At 47.6% G+C, this 19,379-nt stretch overlaps 1 protein-coding gene across 1 annotated transcript in view; it reads right to left on the bottom strand.

Annotated features, from left to right (window-relative positions):
- Positions 1 to 19,125, bottom strand: part of GABRR1 (gamma-aminobutyric acid type A receptor subunit rho1) — a 32,170-nt gene extending 13,045 nt beyond the window's left edge. Inside the window, exons 1-4 of the mRNA XM_007103129.2 lie at positions 19,004 to 19,125; positions 3,504 to 3,610; positions 1,966 to 2,033; positions 643 to 866 (exon numbers count right to left, since the gene is read on the bottom strand). Coding sequence (XP_007103191.1) covers positions 643 to 866; positions 1,966 to 2,033; positions 3,504 to 3,610; positions 19,004 to 19,125 — 521 coding nt within the window. The remainder of the gene's footprint in view (positions 1 to 642; positions 867 to 1,965; positions 2,034 to 3,503; positions 3,611 to 19,003) is intronic.
- Positions 19,126 to 19,379: the final 254 nt, after the last annotated feature.

The following is a 19,379-nucleotide window of genomic DNA, read 5'->3' as shown; positions in this document are numbered from 1 at the left end:
AATTTCCCCAAGTGTATTTGCAAGACGAAATAATTCTTTAAAATGTTTACTCTGGGGCTTCCCTAGTGGCGCAGTGGTTAAGAATCCGCCTGCCAATGCAGGGGACACAGGTTCGTGCCCTGGTCCGGGAAGATCCCACATGCCGCGGAGCAACTAAGCCCATGCGCTACGATTACTGAGCCTGCGTGCTACAACTACTGAGCCCAACGAAGAGTAGCCCCCCTTCGCCACAGCTAGAGAGAGCTCACGCGCAGCAACGAAGACCCAACACAGCCAAAGATAGATAGATAGATAAATAAATAAATGTATGTTTACTCATGTGTACAGTTAGGTTTTCTTGATGTTGAAAAGTCGGCAGCTCCTGGAAAGTTAGAAGCTAAGCTGTTCAAAGCCAAAAAGCAGAATTCCCTGGCGGTCCATGGTTAGGACTCCGCTTCAACTGCAGGGGGCACCGGTTCCATCCCTGCTTGGGCACTAAAATCCCACAAGCCACGCGGCGTGGCCAAAAAAAAAGGTAAAAGCAAAACTGCTGTGGTGGGACCAGTGATGTCCTTGGTTGACAAAAGTTTTCCCTTCCTCCCAGCTTCAGGAGTAAGAGGCCTCCGAGGGAAAGAGGCCCAGAAGGAGGCCAGGAAGGCTCACCTGAGGCTGTAGAGCACTTTGCCGTCGGGCTGGACCCGCAGCATCACGTTGTCCGTGGTGGTGTCGTGGATGAAGGAGCGCTTGGAGTGCACGAAAAACATGTCGGGGACCCAGATCTTCTTCACCAGCCGGCCGTCAAACGTCATGCTGAGGTTCTTGGTGCTCGGGAAGGACAGCCTCTCGTCTTTCCAGTAATGCCGCAGGTAGAGGGTCATCGTGAAGTCCTGGGGGCCAAGGGGAGAGAGGGAGACACCCCCCCCCCCCACTGAACAGCTGGGTGATGGCAGGACGCCCTCTACCCCAGGCTGGGGAGGGAACTGAGCCCGGGAAGGCCTTGCTTCTAGCCCCTGGGGTTTGCTGCCGCAGGAGGCTCTCGAACCCTACTTGGGGCGGGGGGACTCAGCAAGAGGCTCTACAGAGCGGGGAACCTGAGCCCCACTCCATCCTCTGACACTCCATCCTCTGACACTCGCCTCCGCTGGGCAAAGGCTGCTACCACCGGTGGTGAGACCCGCACCGCAGCCTGAGGGCTCCCAGCCCACGCACAGGGCCAGCCCCAAATGCCAGAGAGTTCAAGCCTCTGGAAGCAGCCCTCAGCCAGGGAGTGGAGTTGGGGGAAGGGTTGGGAGATGGATAAGATAAGATGAGATGAGATGGATAAGCTCCTGGCCCCTCAGCTGGGACAACCCTGAGGTGAGCTCTTTGCTGACTCGGAGTACCCCTGAGGAACCGAGTCTCACACAGATCTGGTTGGATGGCATGACCCCTTCTGCTTCCTTCCCTTCCCCTGTCCCCAGCCTCTTCTTGTGTTTCCTGGGATTGCCAGCAATAAACTGCTTGTGCTGGAATGCTTGTCTCAGGTCTGCTTCTCGGGGAACCCAAACTCAGATAAGGCCCTACAAAGTCCTGTAAGTCAATGAGTTGTGGAATGTTCTATTTTTTAATCTAAGCCCACTAAAAAGGAAACTTTTGCTTTTTCTGCATTTTCACAGCCAGACACAGAATCCACAGCAGTAGCATATATCTGGGTCCTTGGACCCTGCTGTTTATGTTGGAGAGCCTTTGCCCGGAGAACAATCCCAGTGGCAAGACCCTGGACAATGGGGCACGGAAGATCATGTTTGTCATCTGGCTCTGTTTCATACCAACTGGGTCGCTTTGAGCAAGTGTCTCAATCTCCCTGAACTTCTGTAAAACGAGTGTGGGAATTCCCACCACCTGGGGAGTTATGAGCCTGGTGAATTCTGGTGTGTGGAGCTCCTGGCCCAGCGTAGGCCCTGTGGGAATCTCCCTGTCTGCAGCTCCGGTTAGAGAAGCACTTACCATGTCGACCTCTGAGATGCTGTCCAAGCTCTCCACCTGCACATCCACGCCAACAGGAATGGCCGGGCCTGGGGACAGGGCACGGCAAGAGCATTTATTCTTTTCACTTGAACTTTGACTGTGAATGAGACAGGCATAAGGGAGCATTTCCCCTGGAACCTCCGTGTCTTGTCAGATTTGAAGGTTTGGTGTCCCACATGCCAGGATAAGCAGAGATAAAAGGGTGGACTCATGGGCCGGCTCCCTGGAATATTCCAACTAAGGTGAAAAACAATGCTTTTGGTCTGAATCACCCAGGTGATTCTGAAACAATTATATTAATATAAAGCATCTGTCTTTGGTTACACATACTCATCTAAGAGGAAGATGAAGACCTAGATCAAAGTCAGGTCCCATCTAAGGAGTTACTCCTCAGCATGAGGTCACACATTTTATTTTTTTATATTTACCTCCTGGTTTTGTACCCTCTTTCATCTTGGAAGCCAATGTCTCTGGCCATAACAAGGGCATTGCTTGGTAAATCAGTGCCCAAAGTCATATTCAAAACATTAGCCAAGCCCACAGATCTGCGTCTTTGCTACAAGATGGAGTAGCTTCCATGGGGGACGTGATACACTGGGATGGATATGAAAACATTAGATTTGGGAGGGGGGGTGTTTCTAGGCCATAAACACAATATTCATAAAGAGAAAGAAAGTATTATAAGGGACGTAAATTGTTGCCTCTTTTCCTCCCTGCTTTCAGGCGTGTAGGGCAGGCATGGAACACACTTAGATCATCACAGAGTAAAAAGGTGGGTTTGGATCCAACAGCAGCTGATTATGGACTGGACAGAGACTCCCTTCTAGAACCTGTTTATTCTTTAGGCAAAGGTGACTGGAAGAAACAAAAGGCATGAGAATGATATCTGAAATAAATATTTTTTTTTCCCAGGGAAAAAACCCAGAAGGATGAAAACCCTATTTGACACTAAGAAAGCTGAAATCTGTCAGCTGCAGGCTAAGCTTCAGAGGGCTTTGGCATCCCTCAGCACTAAATCATTATTTTCTCTAACTATTTTCATTTAATTAAACCCAGCAGACCACACTCTGCCCTTGGATATGGACCCAGAGTTCTGTCTGCCAGCTCCCAGACAAGAACAAATTTAGTCCAAGATCGTTCTTTCCGAGCATTTTCAGGAGGCAGCTTTGGGCTGCAGCTGCCCTGTCTTCCCGTTGCCGTCCTCACAGCCAGCTGCTGGGCTCCCCGATGCTGAGCCATCCTTGTCAGCAGTGGCCCGAGGACAGCTCGGCTGGGCTGGCCTGGCCACCAACCAGCAGCCGCCTCCCAAGAATGCGTTCAGCAGAGCCCAGGGCAGGCCGGCCAGGGGAGGTACTCAGATGATGCTGGGGGCTCAGGGGCCTTGTCCACCAAGCACAACCAAGGCAGACTTGAATGCAGGGAGCCACGCTGAGTGGACCCTTGGCTTGATTTCTGCCCACAGACAGACAGAAGGACCTGTAGAAAGAAGACAAGCCCCCAGAGTGCATGTTTCATACCTCCAAAGCCAGGCCTCATGCTGAAATCGTGGTCATCTATCCTCAGGAGCTGTTCTGACTTTGTCAGTGGCGATTTGGTAATATCCGGGCTGCGTTTAAGAACTGGGCTGCAGAGGGGGAGAAAACAGGTTGATCACATAACCTAATTAAGCCAGATAAAACCCATTTGCATTCAGACTTGATCTTGACAAGTTTGATGGGACGTGTTATTTCTTCTTTAAAGCTGCTGGAAATCCTCTCTTCCTTTCTCCAGCTTTCTGGATAAAGGAACTGACCCAAAAGGTCCAAGACAGGGGTTTAGGAGTGTGAATGAGGAGCTTTAAAAATACCAACATCCAGGCCCCAAATGAGAGGTGATTTGGGTGGTCTGGGAATGCGGCCTGGACATTGGTGTTTTTAAAAGCTTCCCAGATGATTTTAATGTGTAACCAAGGCTGAGAACTGCTGGTCCTGGGCTTACTAATAAGTCTAACTCACCCAAAGCTCCTCGGCCATTTTGGGCAGGTTGGAGGTGGAGGGGAGAGGTGGCGGGTGTGGGCTGAGCCCAGCTCCCTTGGCCTCTGCTGGCCCATCCTGTGGAGGGAGCATGGACTTGCCCTGGGGTCCAATGCCAATCATCCTGGCTTCCTGGGAGGCAGTTTCTTGTGCTTCTGCTTCTGAATCGCATCTAGGGCCATTTTAATTTATTTCCACTTTTTCTAAATAGGCATTATATTTGCAGGGTTTGACAATTTTTTAAAAAGGAAATACAGTGAAAAGTTGGCCTCTTACCTGTGCCTCCACCCAACCCATTCCCCCATCCTCTGGTACCTCTCTTATTGGTTTCTGGTCTATCTGTCCAGAGTATCTTGTAGGTACCAGTAAATACAAATATATACTCTTAGATCTCCTACTTTTTTCCAGTTTCACTGAAATATAATTAACACATAACACTGTCTTAGTTTTAGGTGTACAACATGATGATTTGATACATGCCTATTTTGCGGTAAAATTATCACTGCAATAAATCTAGTTAACATCATCACCTTACATAATCACAGATTTGTTTTTTCCTTGTGATGAGAAACTGAGCTACTCTCTTAGCAGCTTTCAAATATACAATACAGTATTGCTGACTATGTCACCATGCTGTACATTATATCCTCAGGACTTATTTATCTTATAACTGGAAGCTTGTACCTTTTGATCCCCTTCACCCATTTCACCCACCCCCATCCCCACCTGTGGCAACCACCTGTCTGTTCTCTTGTGTCTACAAGTTCGTTTTTTTTTTGTTGTTTTTTTTTTTGCGGTACGCGGGCTTCTCACTGCTGTGGCCTCTCCCGTTGCGGAGCACAGGCTCCGCACGCGCGGGCTCAGCGGCCACGGCTCACGGGCCCAGCCGCTCCGCGGCATGTGGGATCCTCCCGGACCGGGGCACGAACCCGTGTCCCCTGCATCGGCAGGCGGATTCTCAACCACTGCGCCACCAGGGAAGCCCTGTGTCCCCTGCATCGGCAGGCGGATTCTCAACCACTGCGCCACCAGGGAAGCCCTACAAGTTCGTTTTTTCAGATCCCATGTAGAAGTGAGATCACAGTATTTGTCATCCACGTTGTCACAAAGGGTCTCCTATTTTTATACACAAAGTTTACATATTATATAAACTCTTATACTTTTTCTTTCTTTCTTTCTTTATATATGACTTGGATTTTTTTCCCATAGCAAAGTGTCCTAAGCCTCGTATTCTATTTCGCACTGCACAGTGTTCCATCGCACAGATGCACCATCACTCACGCGCTCCGTCCTCTGTTGGTGGACATGTGAGTTGCCGCCAGTCTTTTGCTGTTACAGTCAGTGCACGGCCTTCACTTACCCATCATCACCATCTCTAAAACCCACAGAAACAATGAACTGCTCTCCTAGTTCCTCCTTGTCCCAACACCAGTGTGTGTGCTCTCCCGGGTAACACACACACACACTTCCTCCTTTCGACGCACATTTCCCACACTTTGGCCTGCATCAGCATCTCCTAGAGGGCTGGTTCAAACCTAGGTTCCTGAACCTCTCTTTGCCCCACAGCTTCTGATTTAGTAGGTCTGGGCTGAGGTCTAAGAGTTTGCATCTCTAATGAGTTCCCAGTTGCTGCTCCTACCGGTGGTCAGCAGACAGTACTTGGAGAACCACGGCCCTGATGCCTTCATCCTCAACACACAGTTTCCTTCCTTATAACTGGCTCCGTCTACCTTTAAAGTCCTTTGCTATCTGCTTTCCTGAAGAAATTCCTTATCCTTTGGGGTGGGGGTGGGGGAATATGTCTGGGAGACAGAAAAACAGAGCTCTGCCCTCCACTGACCTGCCTGCTCTGTGCCTATGGGCATCTTATTTCCCTGAGACTCGGTTTTCTCACCTGATTAAAGATGAAGCTCTGTGACCTGACCACGGGTGTGAGGGGCCAATGAGATCGTGCGTGTGCACGTGCTTTTCAAACTCTAAGGTGGAAACGCAAACGGGAGGAGCCATTGTCGTTTCTGAGCCAATTAGGAAGATTCCTCCTAAAGGAAGGAAATCATAGTGCTGGCAGCAAAGGCAGCGGCCCAGGGGAAGAACTGGAACTAGTGAATCAGGACGGAGCCACACTGCTGGTGGATGGAATGGAGGAAGCTGGGGTCCCCACTGCTGCCCACCTCCTCTCTCTCTCCCACTGGAGCCGGGAGCCCCCTCCCTTCTCATCCTTTTCAGCTCCCCCTTCGTCTTATCCCACCTCTGCTTCCTGCCCCTTGGCCAGGGGTTGGGGTGCTGCTGAAAATCACTGCGGCCGAGGTGCGGGGAAGAGACCCCCTTAGGATGGTGTGTGTGCACCTCTGGCCAGTGTCTGCCTCACTTGAGGGCATCTTTGTGTGCTCCTGGTCTCTGTCTTTGAGGCTTACCATGAAAATTAAAAATAAAGGTGTTCTAGAGAGTCTAGGTACTCAAATCAACAAAGCATCCCTCACCCTCCAGATTTGCTTCAAATCTAACCAGAATAAAATGTGAAAGAAAAAAAACAACAACTATGAAGCTGCAATGCATTGATTGAGCTTTTTGATGAGCATTTTCGCAGGACCCACAGGAACAGGAGTTGGAGGATTAATTACTCAGAAGGCCTGATTTGAAAAGGTCTGACCTAAACTATCTCCTCCACCGAAATTGATGGCATTCTTAACCTGGATCTACCACGAAGCTGTCAGTACGGAGAGGAACACATTGCCAGGTGGACTGTATCGCTTGGGCATCCTTGCCCCCGGGCTTAGGGATTCAGCCAAATGGGCACCGGCAGGAGATGAAACACAGAGTGTTTATTCCTCCTTCTCTCTCTGCTTTGATGCCAGGGACTAGCAATGTCTGTGTTGCTCGGTGAATACAGGTAATCGCAGTATCGTCGATAAGCTCCAATAACACAATTTACCCTTCGGGCCTATGGGTAGTCATGGCTTCTTTCTGTTCCTAGTGCCTGGGGGGCATCCACCTGCCTGGTTGCTTCCCTGAACCCTTTGCACAGCTCTGCGAGCAGTCCCTTTGATCAATTATTGGTTAAGCCCTTTTGAGTGCGGTGCTGTTTTCTGTCAGGACCAGACTGATGCCCAGGGACACATCAGGGCTGACGCATAGGGATTATGTCATCCGTGGCAAAGTCGAGCAGGGGCAGGTGTGCGGGAGCAGGTCCCGGGGGTGGGGGAAGGGCTAAGATTACAGGGAGGGCGGCCTGTTGGGCTACGGGCAGATGGTCAGGAGGGGCAGGATGAGACCACAGGCCACCGAGGGCAGAGTCCTCTTCATCTTCAGCACTTGGCACAGTGCTGGGCCCCCGTGGACTCCCAGCACGTGTCCGTGAACGAAGGAAGGGATCAGCCCCTTGGACAGGCACCAGAAAAGAGAGCCAGGAGGGACCAAAAGAGGGGGTAGGAATGAAAATCAGGTTTGGCCCTGGTCTTACTGTGGCTTTGGGCCAGGCTGAAACAGAACTGGGCACTGACTAAAGGGAGGTTTGTCAAATTCTGAGATGTCACTGCCTTTGCCGTCATGAAACTTAGATTCTAGCTTAGAAAAAAACTGATAGATAGGATGCTTAAAGTCTTTTTTTTTCTGGCCTCACCACACGGCTTGCAGGATCTTAGTTCCCGGACCAGGGATTGAACCCCGGGCCACGGCAGCGCAAGTCCCAAGTCCTAACCACTTGACCTCCAGGGAACTCCCTTAAAGTCTTTTTTTTTTTTTTATTGTTGTTGTTTAATATTGTAAAATAACTTTTTTTCTGTTTACATGCCCATGTTAAAACTTTTTGAAAAATAGATTTAAGCATAAAGGAGAGGCTGAAAACCACTAAGAAATAACCTGTGCCATCCCGAGTATATCCTTACACTCCTGAGAGACAGAGAAATACTGTAAGTTGCTTTTAACTCAAGTTACAATACATCTTGAAATATTTTTCACGTCATCGGCATCTTTTTACCAGCCAAGGTATGATTATTAACTTTGAAGTGTGACACACATCAAATAATAGGAATAACTAACACTGCCTGAGTACTCTGCCAGTTATCATGCTAACGATATTACACGTATTAACTTGGGTTAGTGTTCAGAACGACCCTGTGAGGTATGCTTTGCCACTGTCCCCATTCTATACACAAGGAAACTAAGACACAGAGGGTTTGAATAATGTGTAAAAGTGAAGGAGCCAGGAGTCAAATCCAGAGGCCCTGGTTCCGAGGGTGAGAGGCAAGGTTGGCCACAGTGTCTCGACGGAAGACCTGGTTCCCATTGCCTGGAATTTGGGTTCGATGCGGAGCATCCAAGCTTACCTTTCCCCTCACAGAGAAGCCAGCATGGACCTTGCAGAAAACTGGTGGCCACTCACTGATTCAACGAGTGCATTTATTGAATGAGTCCCTGGAAAGTTATGAAGAAGGAATTGACGCGTCCCAAGTTATGATGATACAGGATGACATTCGAGACAGCTTTTTAGAATGAACAACGGGTGTACGTTTTTTTGTTTTTTGTTTTGTTTTTGTGTGTGTGTGTGTGTGGTACGCGGACCTTTCACTGTTGTGGCCTCTCCCGTTGCGGAGCACAGGCTCCGGACGCGCAGGCTCAGCGGCCATGGCTCACGGGCCCAGCCGCTCCGCGGCATGTGGGATCTTCGTGGACCGGGACACGAACCCGCGTCCCCTGCATCGGCAGGCGGACTCTCAACCACTGCGCCACCAGGGAAGCCTGGGTGTACGTTTTTGAACATCTATTGATATCTTTTTTCTATCTTCTTGGAGAGAAGGAAAAGTTCTGACCTATGGTTCTTCTTCTTGATGTTTCCTTGCTGTAGCTCCTCATCAGTTTGTATGTGGATGATGTTTGCTCAAAACATCTCCCAGAGGCTAGATAAAACAGGGATGGCGGAGTGTGAGAAGCTAGGGATCTGCCGGAAGTCTCATTCAGCCAATAGCACAGCACTTGATAAGTTATACTTCATTTTGCTGATTATTTCACCTCTGAGAAGGTAGAGAACTTAATTTTGACAAGAAAGCAAGAACTAGCTAATGAACCATGGGACCCAGCAATTCCACCCCTGGCCGTATATCCAAAAAAGCAAAAAAAAATTAATTCAAAAAGACACATGCACCCCATTGTTCATAGTAGCATTATTTACAATTGCCAAGATATGGAAGCAACCTAAGTGTCCATCAACAGATGAATAGATAAAGAAGATGTGGTACATATATAAAATGGAATATTACTCAGCCATAAAAAAGAATGAAATAATGCCATTTGCAGTGACATGGATGGACTTGGAGGGCATTATACTTAGTAAAATAAGTCAGACAGAGAAAACAAAATACTGTATATCACTTATATGTGGCATCTGAAAAATAAAACAAACTAGTAAATATAACAAAAAAGAAACAGACTCACAGATATAGAGAACAAACTAGTGGTTACCAGGGAGGAGAGGGAGGAGAGGGAAGGGAGGGGGGGCAAGATAGGGGTAGGGGATTAAGATGTACAAACTACTACATATAAAATAAATAAGCTACAAGGCTATATTGTATAACACAGGGACTATAGCCAATATTTTATAATAACTATAAATTGGGTATAACTTTGAAAAATTGTGAACCACTATACTGTACACCTGTAACTTATTTAATATTGTACCTCAACTACACTTCAACTTTTTAAAAATCCAAACAAAAAAAAAAAGAAGAGGGCTTCCCTGGTGGCGCAGTGGTTGAGAGTCCACCTGCCTATGCAGGGGACGCGGGTTCGTGCCCCGGTCCGGGAGGATCCCACATGCCGCGGAGCGGCTGGGCCGGTGAGCCATGGCCGCTGAGCCTGCACGTCTGGAGCCTGTGCTCTGCAGCAGGAGAGGCCACAACGGTGAAAGGCCCGCGTACCGCAAAAAACAAACAAACAAACAAACAACAACAGCAACAAAAACCCTTCACCCTCAAAGTGAAATCTAGAGAACTTAGGCATACAAGGCCCATAATAAGCCTCCTGCCCGCCTCCCCAGCCGCAGCTCCTGCTCTGCTCCCCTCTTCTTGCAGCTGCCAGTTATACCCCCCATGCCTTTGCTCCTGCTGTCCCATCTATCTGGAAGGTCCTTTCCACTAGTCTTCGTACACTTTCTTAGCCAGACGACGCCTTGCACACCCAGATCAATATCACCTCCTCCGGGAAGAATTCCTGGGCTTCCCTCCTTCCCACTGAAGTCAATACCTTCATTAGAATGTGCTCCATCCTGCACAGCGGGGGCTTTCTGACCATCCCACCCACTTCCCTGTGCACTCTGTGTCAGAGGGACTCTGTCTCATACATCTCTGTGGCCCCAGCTCCTAACAGTTTGCAGAGCTCAGACTTTACTAAGATATATACAAAATATGGAAGGAGAAACACAAACCCACAGGTGTATTCCAAAGAGATGAACGGGTCCATAAGCAATGTGGCAAGAAGACCAAGGTGTAAACGAGGCAAGCCTCAAAAAAGGTGCTAAAGACAAGCAGAATTCTTTAAAGTTGGATTCTGAACCAGGACAGTCAGTAGAAGGAAGTAGTGCTTGGAGAAGATAGAGCAATGTGAACAATTACAATAAGACAGTAATTCTGCCAACAGAATCCAATTTTACTTTGATATTCTCCATCCAAGAGAATGGTCTTCAAGTTGGGAAGGGAAGAGTGAAAAGAATTAGTTGCTGACCAGCGTGGTGAAAATGATAACCTGAGATAATCTCACTCAGTGTTTCTCAGCCTTGATCACACATTGGGTTCACTTGAGAGACTTGAAAACTCCCAGGCCACACCCCAGACCAAGGGTGGGACCCAGCCATCAACAGCTTTCAGACCTCCTCAGCCAACACAGAGAACAACTGCTCTAGCTTTTTAAATGGAACTCAAGCCTACAGACCCAGATGAATTACAGCTCAAGAAACTTAAGGATCCTGCAGCAGAGAAAACCTGGAAAATAGGAGAGAAGCCAGAAAACGAGACGGAAAGACGCTTTCTTGAGATTCACAAAGAAGAAAAAAAGAGTATCGTGGAAACTGCTGAGGTTAAGCTCCAGGTTGATTCCTGGCCATGTTCTAGAACTTTGATTACAAAGACGACTTAGGAACATTATTGGGTCCCATCATGTCAATAGCATGTGAGTTCAGTGTGATTTCAAACAAGGCAAGTCACCCTAAAGTGGTCTCCTTTCCCTGGGCAGGACCTCCATGTGGGCAAATCAGGGAGCATCACTGGGTGATGTGTAGAGTATAACTGTCCTCAAAGCAAAGACAAGCTCTACGGGGCTCCTGGTGGATGAGGGTCTGCACTGGCGTTTCTGATCTGTGTCCACCATAGGACGGCGTAAATGAGGCCCAGCATCTTTATGGGTTTTCGAGCTTTACAGTCAAAGTTCTTTGACATGCATTGGCCCACACGATCCTTACAATAACCCTGAGGTGATAGACATAATTGACTCCACTCTATGGAAGGGGCAGACTTGAAGATATCCAACGACTTGTCCAAAGTCACGGTGTGAGAATGTGGCAGTGGCAGGTCCCAAAGCCAGGCACTCTTACAGTTTGAGCCTGACTTCCCACCATGGTCCCTCTGGCTTGGGAGCTTTGGTGATGGATTCTTGGGGTTGCCCATAACTGTTCATGCCCAAGCCAAAAATTCGAAGGAAATCCTCACGGACACACATCCAGGGCTCCATCTTACCTTATGGGAACAAAAGTCGGGGCTATGATGGTAAGCAGGGTTAGGGGTTAGGGAATGGGCCGCTGGGGGGGTTGTTTTATATCGTTGGCCAGGGAACGCATCCCTGAGAGGGTGACAACCTAGCAGAGGCCTGAGGGAGGTGAGAGAACGACCTGCCGATTCTGGAAAAGAGTGGTCCAGGCAGAGGCACAGAAGGCACAAAGGCCATGAGACGGGACTTCCTCTCTGTGGCCAAGCCGGTTGGACAGCAGAAGGGAGAGGACACCCACGCCAGACCAGCTGCACTCTCTCTGCCGCTGAGCTAAGGTTGAACATGGGCTAGTGTCTTGGTTTTCCACCCAAGTGATGCTGCTGTGACGTGGGCACACCCTGCTCTTCTGCACAGGTCTTTGAGGCAATGACCTGTCGCGGCAGGGAGGGCACTGGGCAGTTAGGGGGCTGGCACACTGCCGGGAGCTCCGGCTTTTCTGACTGATGAGGGAACACGGCACGTTCCTCCTCTCTCCAAGTCTGTTTCCTCCGTCATGAAATAAGGGATTGGGCCACAGGGCAGCTTTGAGACCTTTCAAGTCTGTTCCAGAAGCATCATCCCTCAGATGTTAGAGGTACTTTACAGCTCTAGTCCTATTGGCAGATGGTGATGTGGAAAGGGTCAGTCCACTGTCAGAGCCCCACAAAGACGGTTTTGTGTTCCCCCGGACCCGCCAGCATGTGGGGTGTGTGTGTGCATTTAATTTTTATTTACTGTATTTATTTATGTTATCATAATGTTATTTACATTGCTTTTCTTGAATTGCTAGAGAGGCTGTGCATTCGTCCACATCATGAGTCAGTATTGTGTATTTTCCCTCAAGTATAAATAGTTTATTTCCTTTGATTCCTCACTAAGTGGATTTTGGGGTAACCAACAATCTCTCTTTCAAACCACTGCCTCTAAGAAGGTGTGATAGGTAATTTTAGGGGTCAACTTGGTTAGGCTATGGTACCAGTTTTTAGTTAAATGCCAGCCTAGATGTTACTGTGAAGCTATTCTTAAGATGTAATTAACATTTAAATCAGTAGCCTTTAAATAAAGCAGACTACCCTTCATAATGTGGGTAGGTCTCATCTAATCAACTGAAGACCTTAGGAGAAAAGACTGAGGTCCTCTGAGGAAAAGGGAATTCTCCCTGCAGACTACCTTCAGGTTAGAGCTGTAACACCCCAGCTTGGATGTGGCTTCTGTGTTATCTTGGGTTCCTCTGATCAAGCCTTCTTCTTGCCACCATGACAGACCCAGGTTCCCACCAACCTGATGGGTCCTCAACTCGCAGACCTGGCCTGCTATGGCCCTCCCAGGGAGACAAGAGGGCACAGTAGCAGCATGTTTGCCCACCTGCTTTTCAGGTAAAATCTCAACCTAGATCATCCCTTTTTCCTTGTACGTATGTCTGAACATAAATTCTCTATGCCTTCCCATTCGAAGACACTGCATTGCTTTTTTTTTTTTAGTTTAAGGCTCTGGATTTTCCCCACCTATCCTCTTTATCAGAATTCTCAGGTTGTATTTTTCCCATACGTTATAGAACATTCTACTTTCTAACTTGTAGATCAATATCTGTCCCTAATACCAACACCACCTGCTTTATGAGCAACCTTTGTTTAGTGATCATATCCTATTCACAATGTACGTATATGGCTTTGAACATTTTAGACTCGCAATAAATGTCTTATGAGTGGAATTCCCATCACTAATTAAATACACCAGCTGTTAAACAAAACAAAACAAAGCGTATGTGCATCAAGGGGCCTGCGATGCATTTGGGAATGAGAAGTTGCTGGGTGACTTCTCAGCCTAGTGACCTCCCGCCCTCTCACCCAAGGAATGGGGAGGAGACCAGGCCTAGAACAGGGGGTCACAGATCCCGATGTCACAGAAATCACAAGTTACAATCACTTGTTGGAAGTTAGATTTCTTTAACGAGGCTGCTCGTGGTATTGGAAGGGTCACTGATTTGGCACCATTCAGACTTCAGTTTGAATCCCAGGGTGGCCACCAACTAGCTGTTAACCTTGGGTGGGTTACTTGATCTTTCTGTTTCCCAGTTTCCCATAAAATGGGGGATTAATACTAACCTTAGGGGATCACGGTAAGGATTAAACAAGAAAATGTTAGCCAGAACCGTGTGAAATGGCTGATATTCCACTGTTTTTGAAGTATCAAAACATTCTCATATGGTTCAACCCGACTTTCACATCCATGAATAGAACTTCCTGTTCTCATTTTACGGTGGTCAGAGGAGGGCACAGGAAGTAGAGAAACAGGGGACGCGGAAATCTGAGGGTACGCTGGGTGGCATGTGTTCCATACCTTCCTGGGCCTTTCTCTCCTCATCTTTAAAAAGAGGGGATTTCTAAAGTCTTTGATAGTCTGACGTTCTGTGAAATTTATTGGATTAAGGTCTGTCACCCCCACTAAACTGTCAGCACGTCACGGGAAGGAGTGAGGTCCACGTTCCTCACCATTGCCTCCCAGTGCCTGGGGCAGTGTGGTCAATACATATTTGTTGAATGAATGAATGACTGAAGGAATGAGTGAGTGAAGTACAGGAATAGCGAGGGTTAGGAGTCACTCAGTTATTCATGCCCAACATCTCTTGAGCATCTACTATCTACCAGATATTGTACTTGAACCTGGGGAGACAAGAATAAATGTGTTGGTTGAGCCCTTGTTCTGAACTGAATTGTGCCCCTCCCCAATTCATAGAGTCCCCTAACCCTTCGTGTGACTGTATTTGGAGACAGGGCCTTTAGGGAGGTACTTAAGGTTAAATGGATCATGAGTGTGGGCCCCAGACCCAGTAGGACTGGTGTCCTCATAAGGAGAGGAAGAGACACCTGGATCCTCCCCTACCCCCCACCCCACTTCCCATTGGCGAGCACAGAGGAAAGGCCATGTGAGAAGGTGGCATCTACAAGGCAGGAAGAGAATCCCTACCAGAAATCGAATTTGCCAGCATCTTGATCATGGCCTTCTAGCCTCCAGGACCATGAGAAAATGAATGTCTGTTGTTTAAGCCACCCAGGCTGTGGTGTTTTGTTATGGCGGCCTGAGCAGACAGCCCGCAAGGGGCTCACAGTCTAGAAGCTGAGACAGATGCAGAAAAATGATAATGCTGAATGATCAGCCCTCTGAGATAGGACCGATCAGGGGCCGTGGAATTTCGGAAGAAAGTTACCCGAGACTTGAGAGGCAGGGGTAGGGGAGGGCCAAGGAAGGCTCCGCAGAGAAGGTGACATCTGTGCTAAATATTAGAGGAGGAAAAGACTTGAGCCAGAGGAATTGGGAAGAGACGGGTGTCATGAGCATGGGACCAGCCCAGCAGAGGCTCAGGAAGCCATCAGTATGAGGGGCAGCTCATACCCGATGAGACAGAAGCACAAAGTGGAGACTCAAAGTTCCAGCAAACTCTCTGGAGGATGAGGGGATGAGATGAAGAGAGAACACTAGTAACTTAAGAGAAAATCACATTCCACGGTGTTCAGGGCAATCAGAGAGACGCTGTCCATAAGCCAGAGGCTTGCGCTTTGTCAGGACAGGATGCGACAGCAGTGCCTTGTGCGCGATCACTGCCTCCCTCCTGGCCTCTGCCTTTCATCACCTGAACCCGCTCGTCTCCCCTTGCCTGGAAGCTCTTGCCCGTCTCTCCCTCTCACCTTCTCCAGTCTCAGTCTCCCAGTTCACAGCCAGGTTTCTTGTTAAGCGTGAACCACATTCACTCCATTTTCTCTTCTCAACACACCACCACCCGTCTTCTTCTCGCTGAGGTTGTTAATGGCTCTTCGTACTGTATCTCTTGGCCCGCTCACATCTTGGCCCTCTACCTAACTGATTTTGACTCTGGTGGGATCTGACCCTGTTGATCGCTCCCTCCTTCTGGAAACCCTTGACACAGCACTGGAACACTTCTCTGGTCTGTAAGCCTCTTGCAGGCAGAGCCTGTATCTGATTCAGTCATTGGTGAGGCACTCATTGCCCAGGGCAGGCACTGCCCTGTAACAAGCAACTGGTAACTGTCCCAAAGATGCTCCCTTGGCCTCCTTGATACCTCTCTATTCCAGTGCTACCTCTATTTCTCTGGTCCCTCATTTTCAGCTTCCTTCACCGAGTCCTTTTCCTCCATCCACTCCTTAAATGTTGTTCGTCCCCAAGGCTCTGTCCTTTGTCCTGCTCTTATTTTATGCTACACACTGTCTTTGGGTCACCTCATCCACCACCACCTAGGAGGACTCTCTTTACAACTACATCTCCAGACCCGAATTCCCTCCCGAGCTGCGGACCTGTAGGCCTTCCTGTCAACTGGACAACCGTCTCCTGGTATCTTGCAGGCACATCCGGGTCCACGCGCTCGTACTGAACTCATCAACTTTTCCCCCAAACGTGCTTCTCTTCCTGCTCTCCCTTCCCTGGTACCACCCTCTACCCAGTTATACCACCCAAATACCTGCTAGACTTTCACCCAATCTAATTCTGACAAGTCTACCTCCTTAAAGCTCTCATCCGTCTTCCCCATCCCTGTTCGTTTCATCCTACTCGCACTATCCTAGTTCAGGCCCTCACCATCTCTCATCTGGTCTAAAGCAGACACTCTGGATGACTTTCTCTGTCACCCCTGTAGCACTCTTCCCATCCTCCTGCCATCCTGCCGCCAGTGTCATCTCTCCAAAATGGAAATCAGCTGAAACTATTAGATCCTCTCTACCTTCAGAGTAAATTTGAATTCTTTAGCAAGACAAAGCAATATGATAATGGTACTTTGTTTCTGATGGGATCAGTTTACCCTCCTAGAGCTTGAGCCAGCATTTGTCCAGGGGCCTGTGGTATAGACAGGCTAGATCTTTATTCTTTTTTTTTTTTCTGGCCACACAGTGTGGCCTGCAGGATCTTAGTCCCCCAACCAGGGATCAAACCCATGCCCCCCTACATTGGGAGCACGGAGTCTTAACCACTGGACCGCCAGGGAAGTCCCTAGATCTTCATTCTTCCAGGAAGGAGGGAGAGACCATAAGGATTGATTCATTCTAGAAACATTGCCCCGGCATTCTGATCTTTACCGAGAGTCAAGTAAGGCACAAAATGTAAGGAGGCACTTCCTCTCAGGTCGTGCAAGGGCCTCCTTAAGTTCTGCATCCACCTTACTTGCCTCACCCCCATTGCATGCATGAGTTCACCTTGCTTCCTATGTTATTATTATGACCCATGAAACGAAGCCTTGATACAAATTACCAGCAGCTTATGAGTTTAGAGTCTGGCTGAAATTAAGTGAGCCTTTAAAAGTTGAGGCTACATAAAGACAAAAACCTGGCTGGGTTCACCATTCTGGAAAGCAATTCTGCCAGTTATATTGGAGCTTTCAATGTTCTTCTGCCATTTGACCCAGTACACTTCCAGGAGTCTATCCTAATTAAATAATCGTGTATGTAGACAACTACCCTTATATACAAACATATTCATACAGAATATTTATAATAACAAAGAGGAAGCAATTAAATGTCCACAAATAGAGGAAGATGCTTAAATGGTGGTAATTATACACTATTATGCATTATAGTGCGGCCATTCAAATGATAATTCTATAGCTTCAAATAAGTAAATAAGCAGACAAAATCATTGTATTAAATACAATGAGGTTACAAAATTATATGCATAGAATAATCCCAGACTAGTAAATACTCAATATATGCTTAGAGAAAGAAAAGACTGGAAGAAAATACACAAAAACGTTAACAAGGTTACTTCTAGGTTTGGGGATTATGGGTGATTTCTGTGTGTTGAAAAAATTTTTGTTCCTATGGTTTTTAAAATAATGGTCATATATGGCTTTCATAATTTTTAAAAAGTGAAAGTTCTTTTAAGTAATTTTTAAAAGAAAATCTATTTCACTCTCTAGACTTCTCTTCCTCAATGGTATTTACTAATAGGTTGCCCCTCCAGCTCTGGCTTGGGAGAGAGGCTGAGAAGTTTCTGGTGACAACCCATAGGATTTGTTGCTGTGGTTGTTTTTAATCCTCGAGAGCACATTTGGTTCAGATCATCTCTATGGCAGCACCGCTCCACTGATTCCACCGTTTGCCCAGCAGCTTCTGACTCTTGACTGTAACGGGACATATGGCTTGTGCACAGCGGTCTCTGTCTGTGTCCCGGGCTCACCATGACCACTGGATATTTCAGCTCCTAGCTCTGTGATGTTGCTAAAACAGCTTGAAACAAGCGCTGTGAGCCAGAGCTGCCTGTTCCGGATCCCATGTGTGGAGGGCTCTCTCAAACACAGAGCTGGGCACTGAGGAACAAGACACCCAGCCCAACCACTAGCCCCAAACTCCAGAAAGCTGGACTTCCTTGCATACTAATTGCTTTTTTATGACCTCTATTCATGTTACATTCAGAGATGAAGAAAGCTGAAGCTCAATTTGGACTCAGGCTGATAAAGAACCAAGAGTCAGTGCCCTTCCTGCCTCCATCTCTTCCTCAGTGAAAGAGAGAGAGTTGGATTAGGGGGATCTCCAAATGTCCTATTTTATTGATGCATATTGGACAAGCAGGTATGCAGGTATTCCATTACCAGCTCTGTCACAGAACTGCCCAGGTGAGACCCACGCTGAAGGATCGGTCTGGCTCTGTCTAAGCTCCTTCCGCAGACTGGTATGGCCAGGGTGACGTGTACCGTGTTGGTAACCAGCAGCGGCTGGTCCTCAGGCAGGTCCATCCCTGCATCCTCCCGATTTACTACTGGTGGGGAGAGCCTAATGATCCTCCTATCCATACAGCTTGAAGACAGCTGCTTTCTTCTCTTTTAAAAGATTTTAAAAGGGACTTACACATCTAGCAGAAATAATTAGAACTCACAGAATCATTCTCACTAATTAGAGGTCCCATGGATTATTTGAGAATTCCCAGATTTGCTCCAACCTAGGATGCAAACATCAAATAATTGCCCTTATTTTTTTTAATGTGCATATATTCTTTTATCCAGTATCTACTTTTACCCAGGACAATTCCTAAGAGATTGAAGAATATGCAATGATAGCACTGTATCAAATCTAGCATCATTTAAAAAGAAAACATAATTCTAACTTCCTAAAAGGGGGAGTAGGCGGAAGCAGGAAAACAAAGGGAAAAGGAGTAAAAAGGCAAAAGACATCCACGGAAAACACCATATATTGTAAACGATTCCACAACAAAACCAGAAGCTCGCTTTACATACCCTCTTCCCCTAAATCCTCGATCAGGAGAAGTCCACTCACCTGCCTTTCTTCGACATCTCCTGTACGTCTCTTTTTCGCCAGTGCACTCTGCTTTCAGTAGCCAAAGCCCATGGCCACCACAAAAGGAAAAGGCCAACTTTCATGTTCTGGACAGCCAACATGCGTTTCCAAATCCAAACAGTTCTCTCAAGAAACAGCAAAAAAGGAAAAGGATGTTCTTTTTCTCTCAACACATTATTGTTCTGTTCATTATTAGAAAGATGTTTACTCATGCAAAAAAAAAATAAAAAATCAACCCACAGTCTGTAATCTGGAGGGCAGGAGAAAAAGCAATTTCCACTAAACCTATAAATCCTCCTACGTCAGATGTCAGGGATTTTCTGAACTGAGGTTGAAGTCCTGTGTCCCTGTCGGA

The sequence above is a fragment of the Physeter macrocephalus genome, chromosome 10, assembly GCF_002837175.3.
Source record: "Physeter macrocephalus isolate SW-GA chromosome 10, ASM283717v5, whole genome shotgun sequence".
In the NCBI taxonomy this organism is placed as follows: domain Eukaryota; kingdom Metazoa; phylum Chordata; class Mammalia; order Artiodactyla; family Physeteridae; genus Physeter; species Physeter macrocephalus.
The sequence above is the reverse complement of the archived record's forward strand: the minus strand, read 5'-3'. Positions and strand labels throughout refer to the sequence as shown.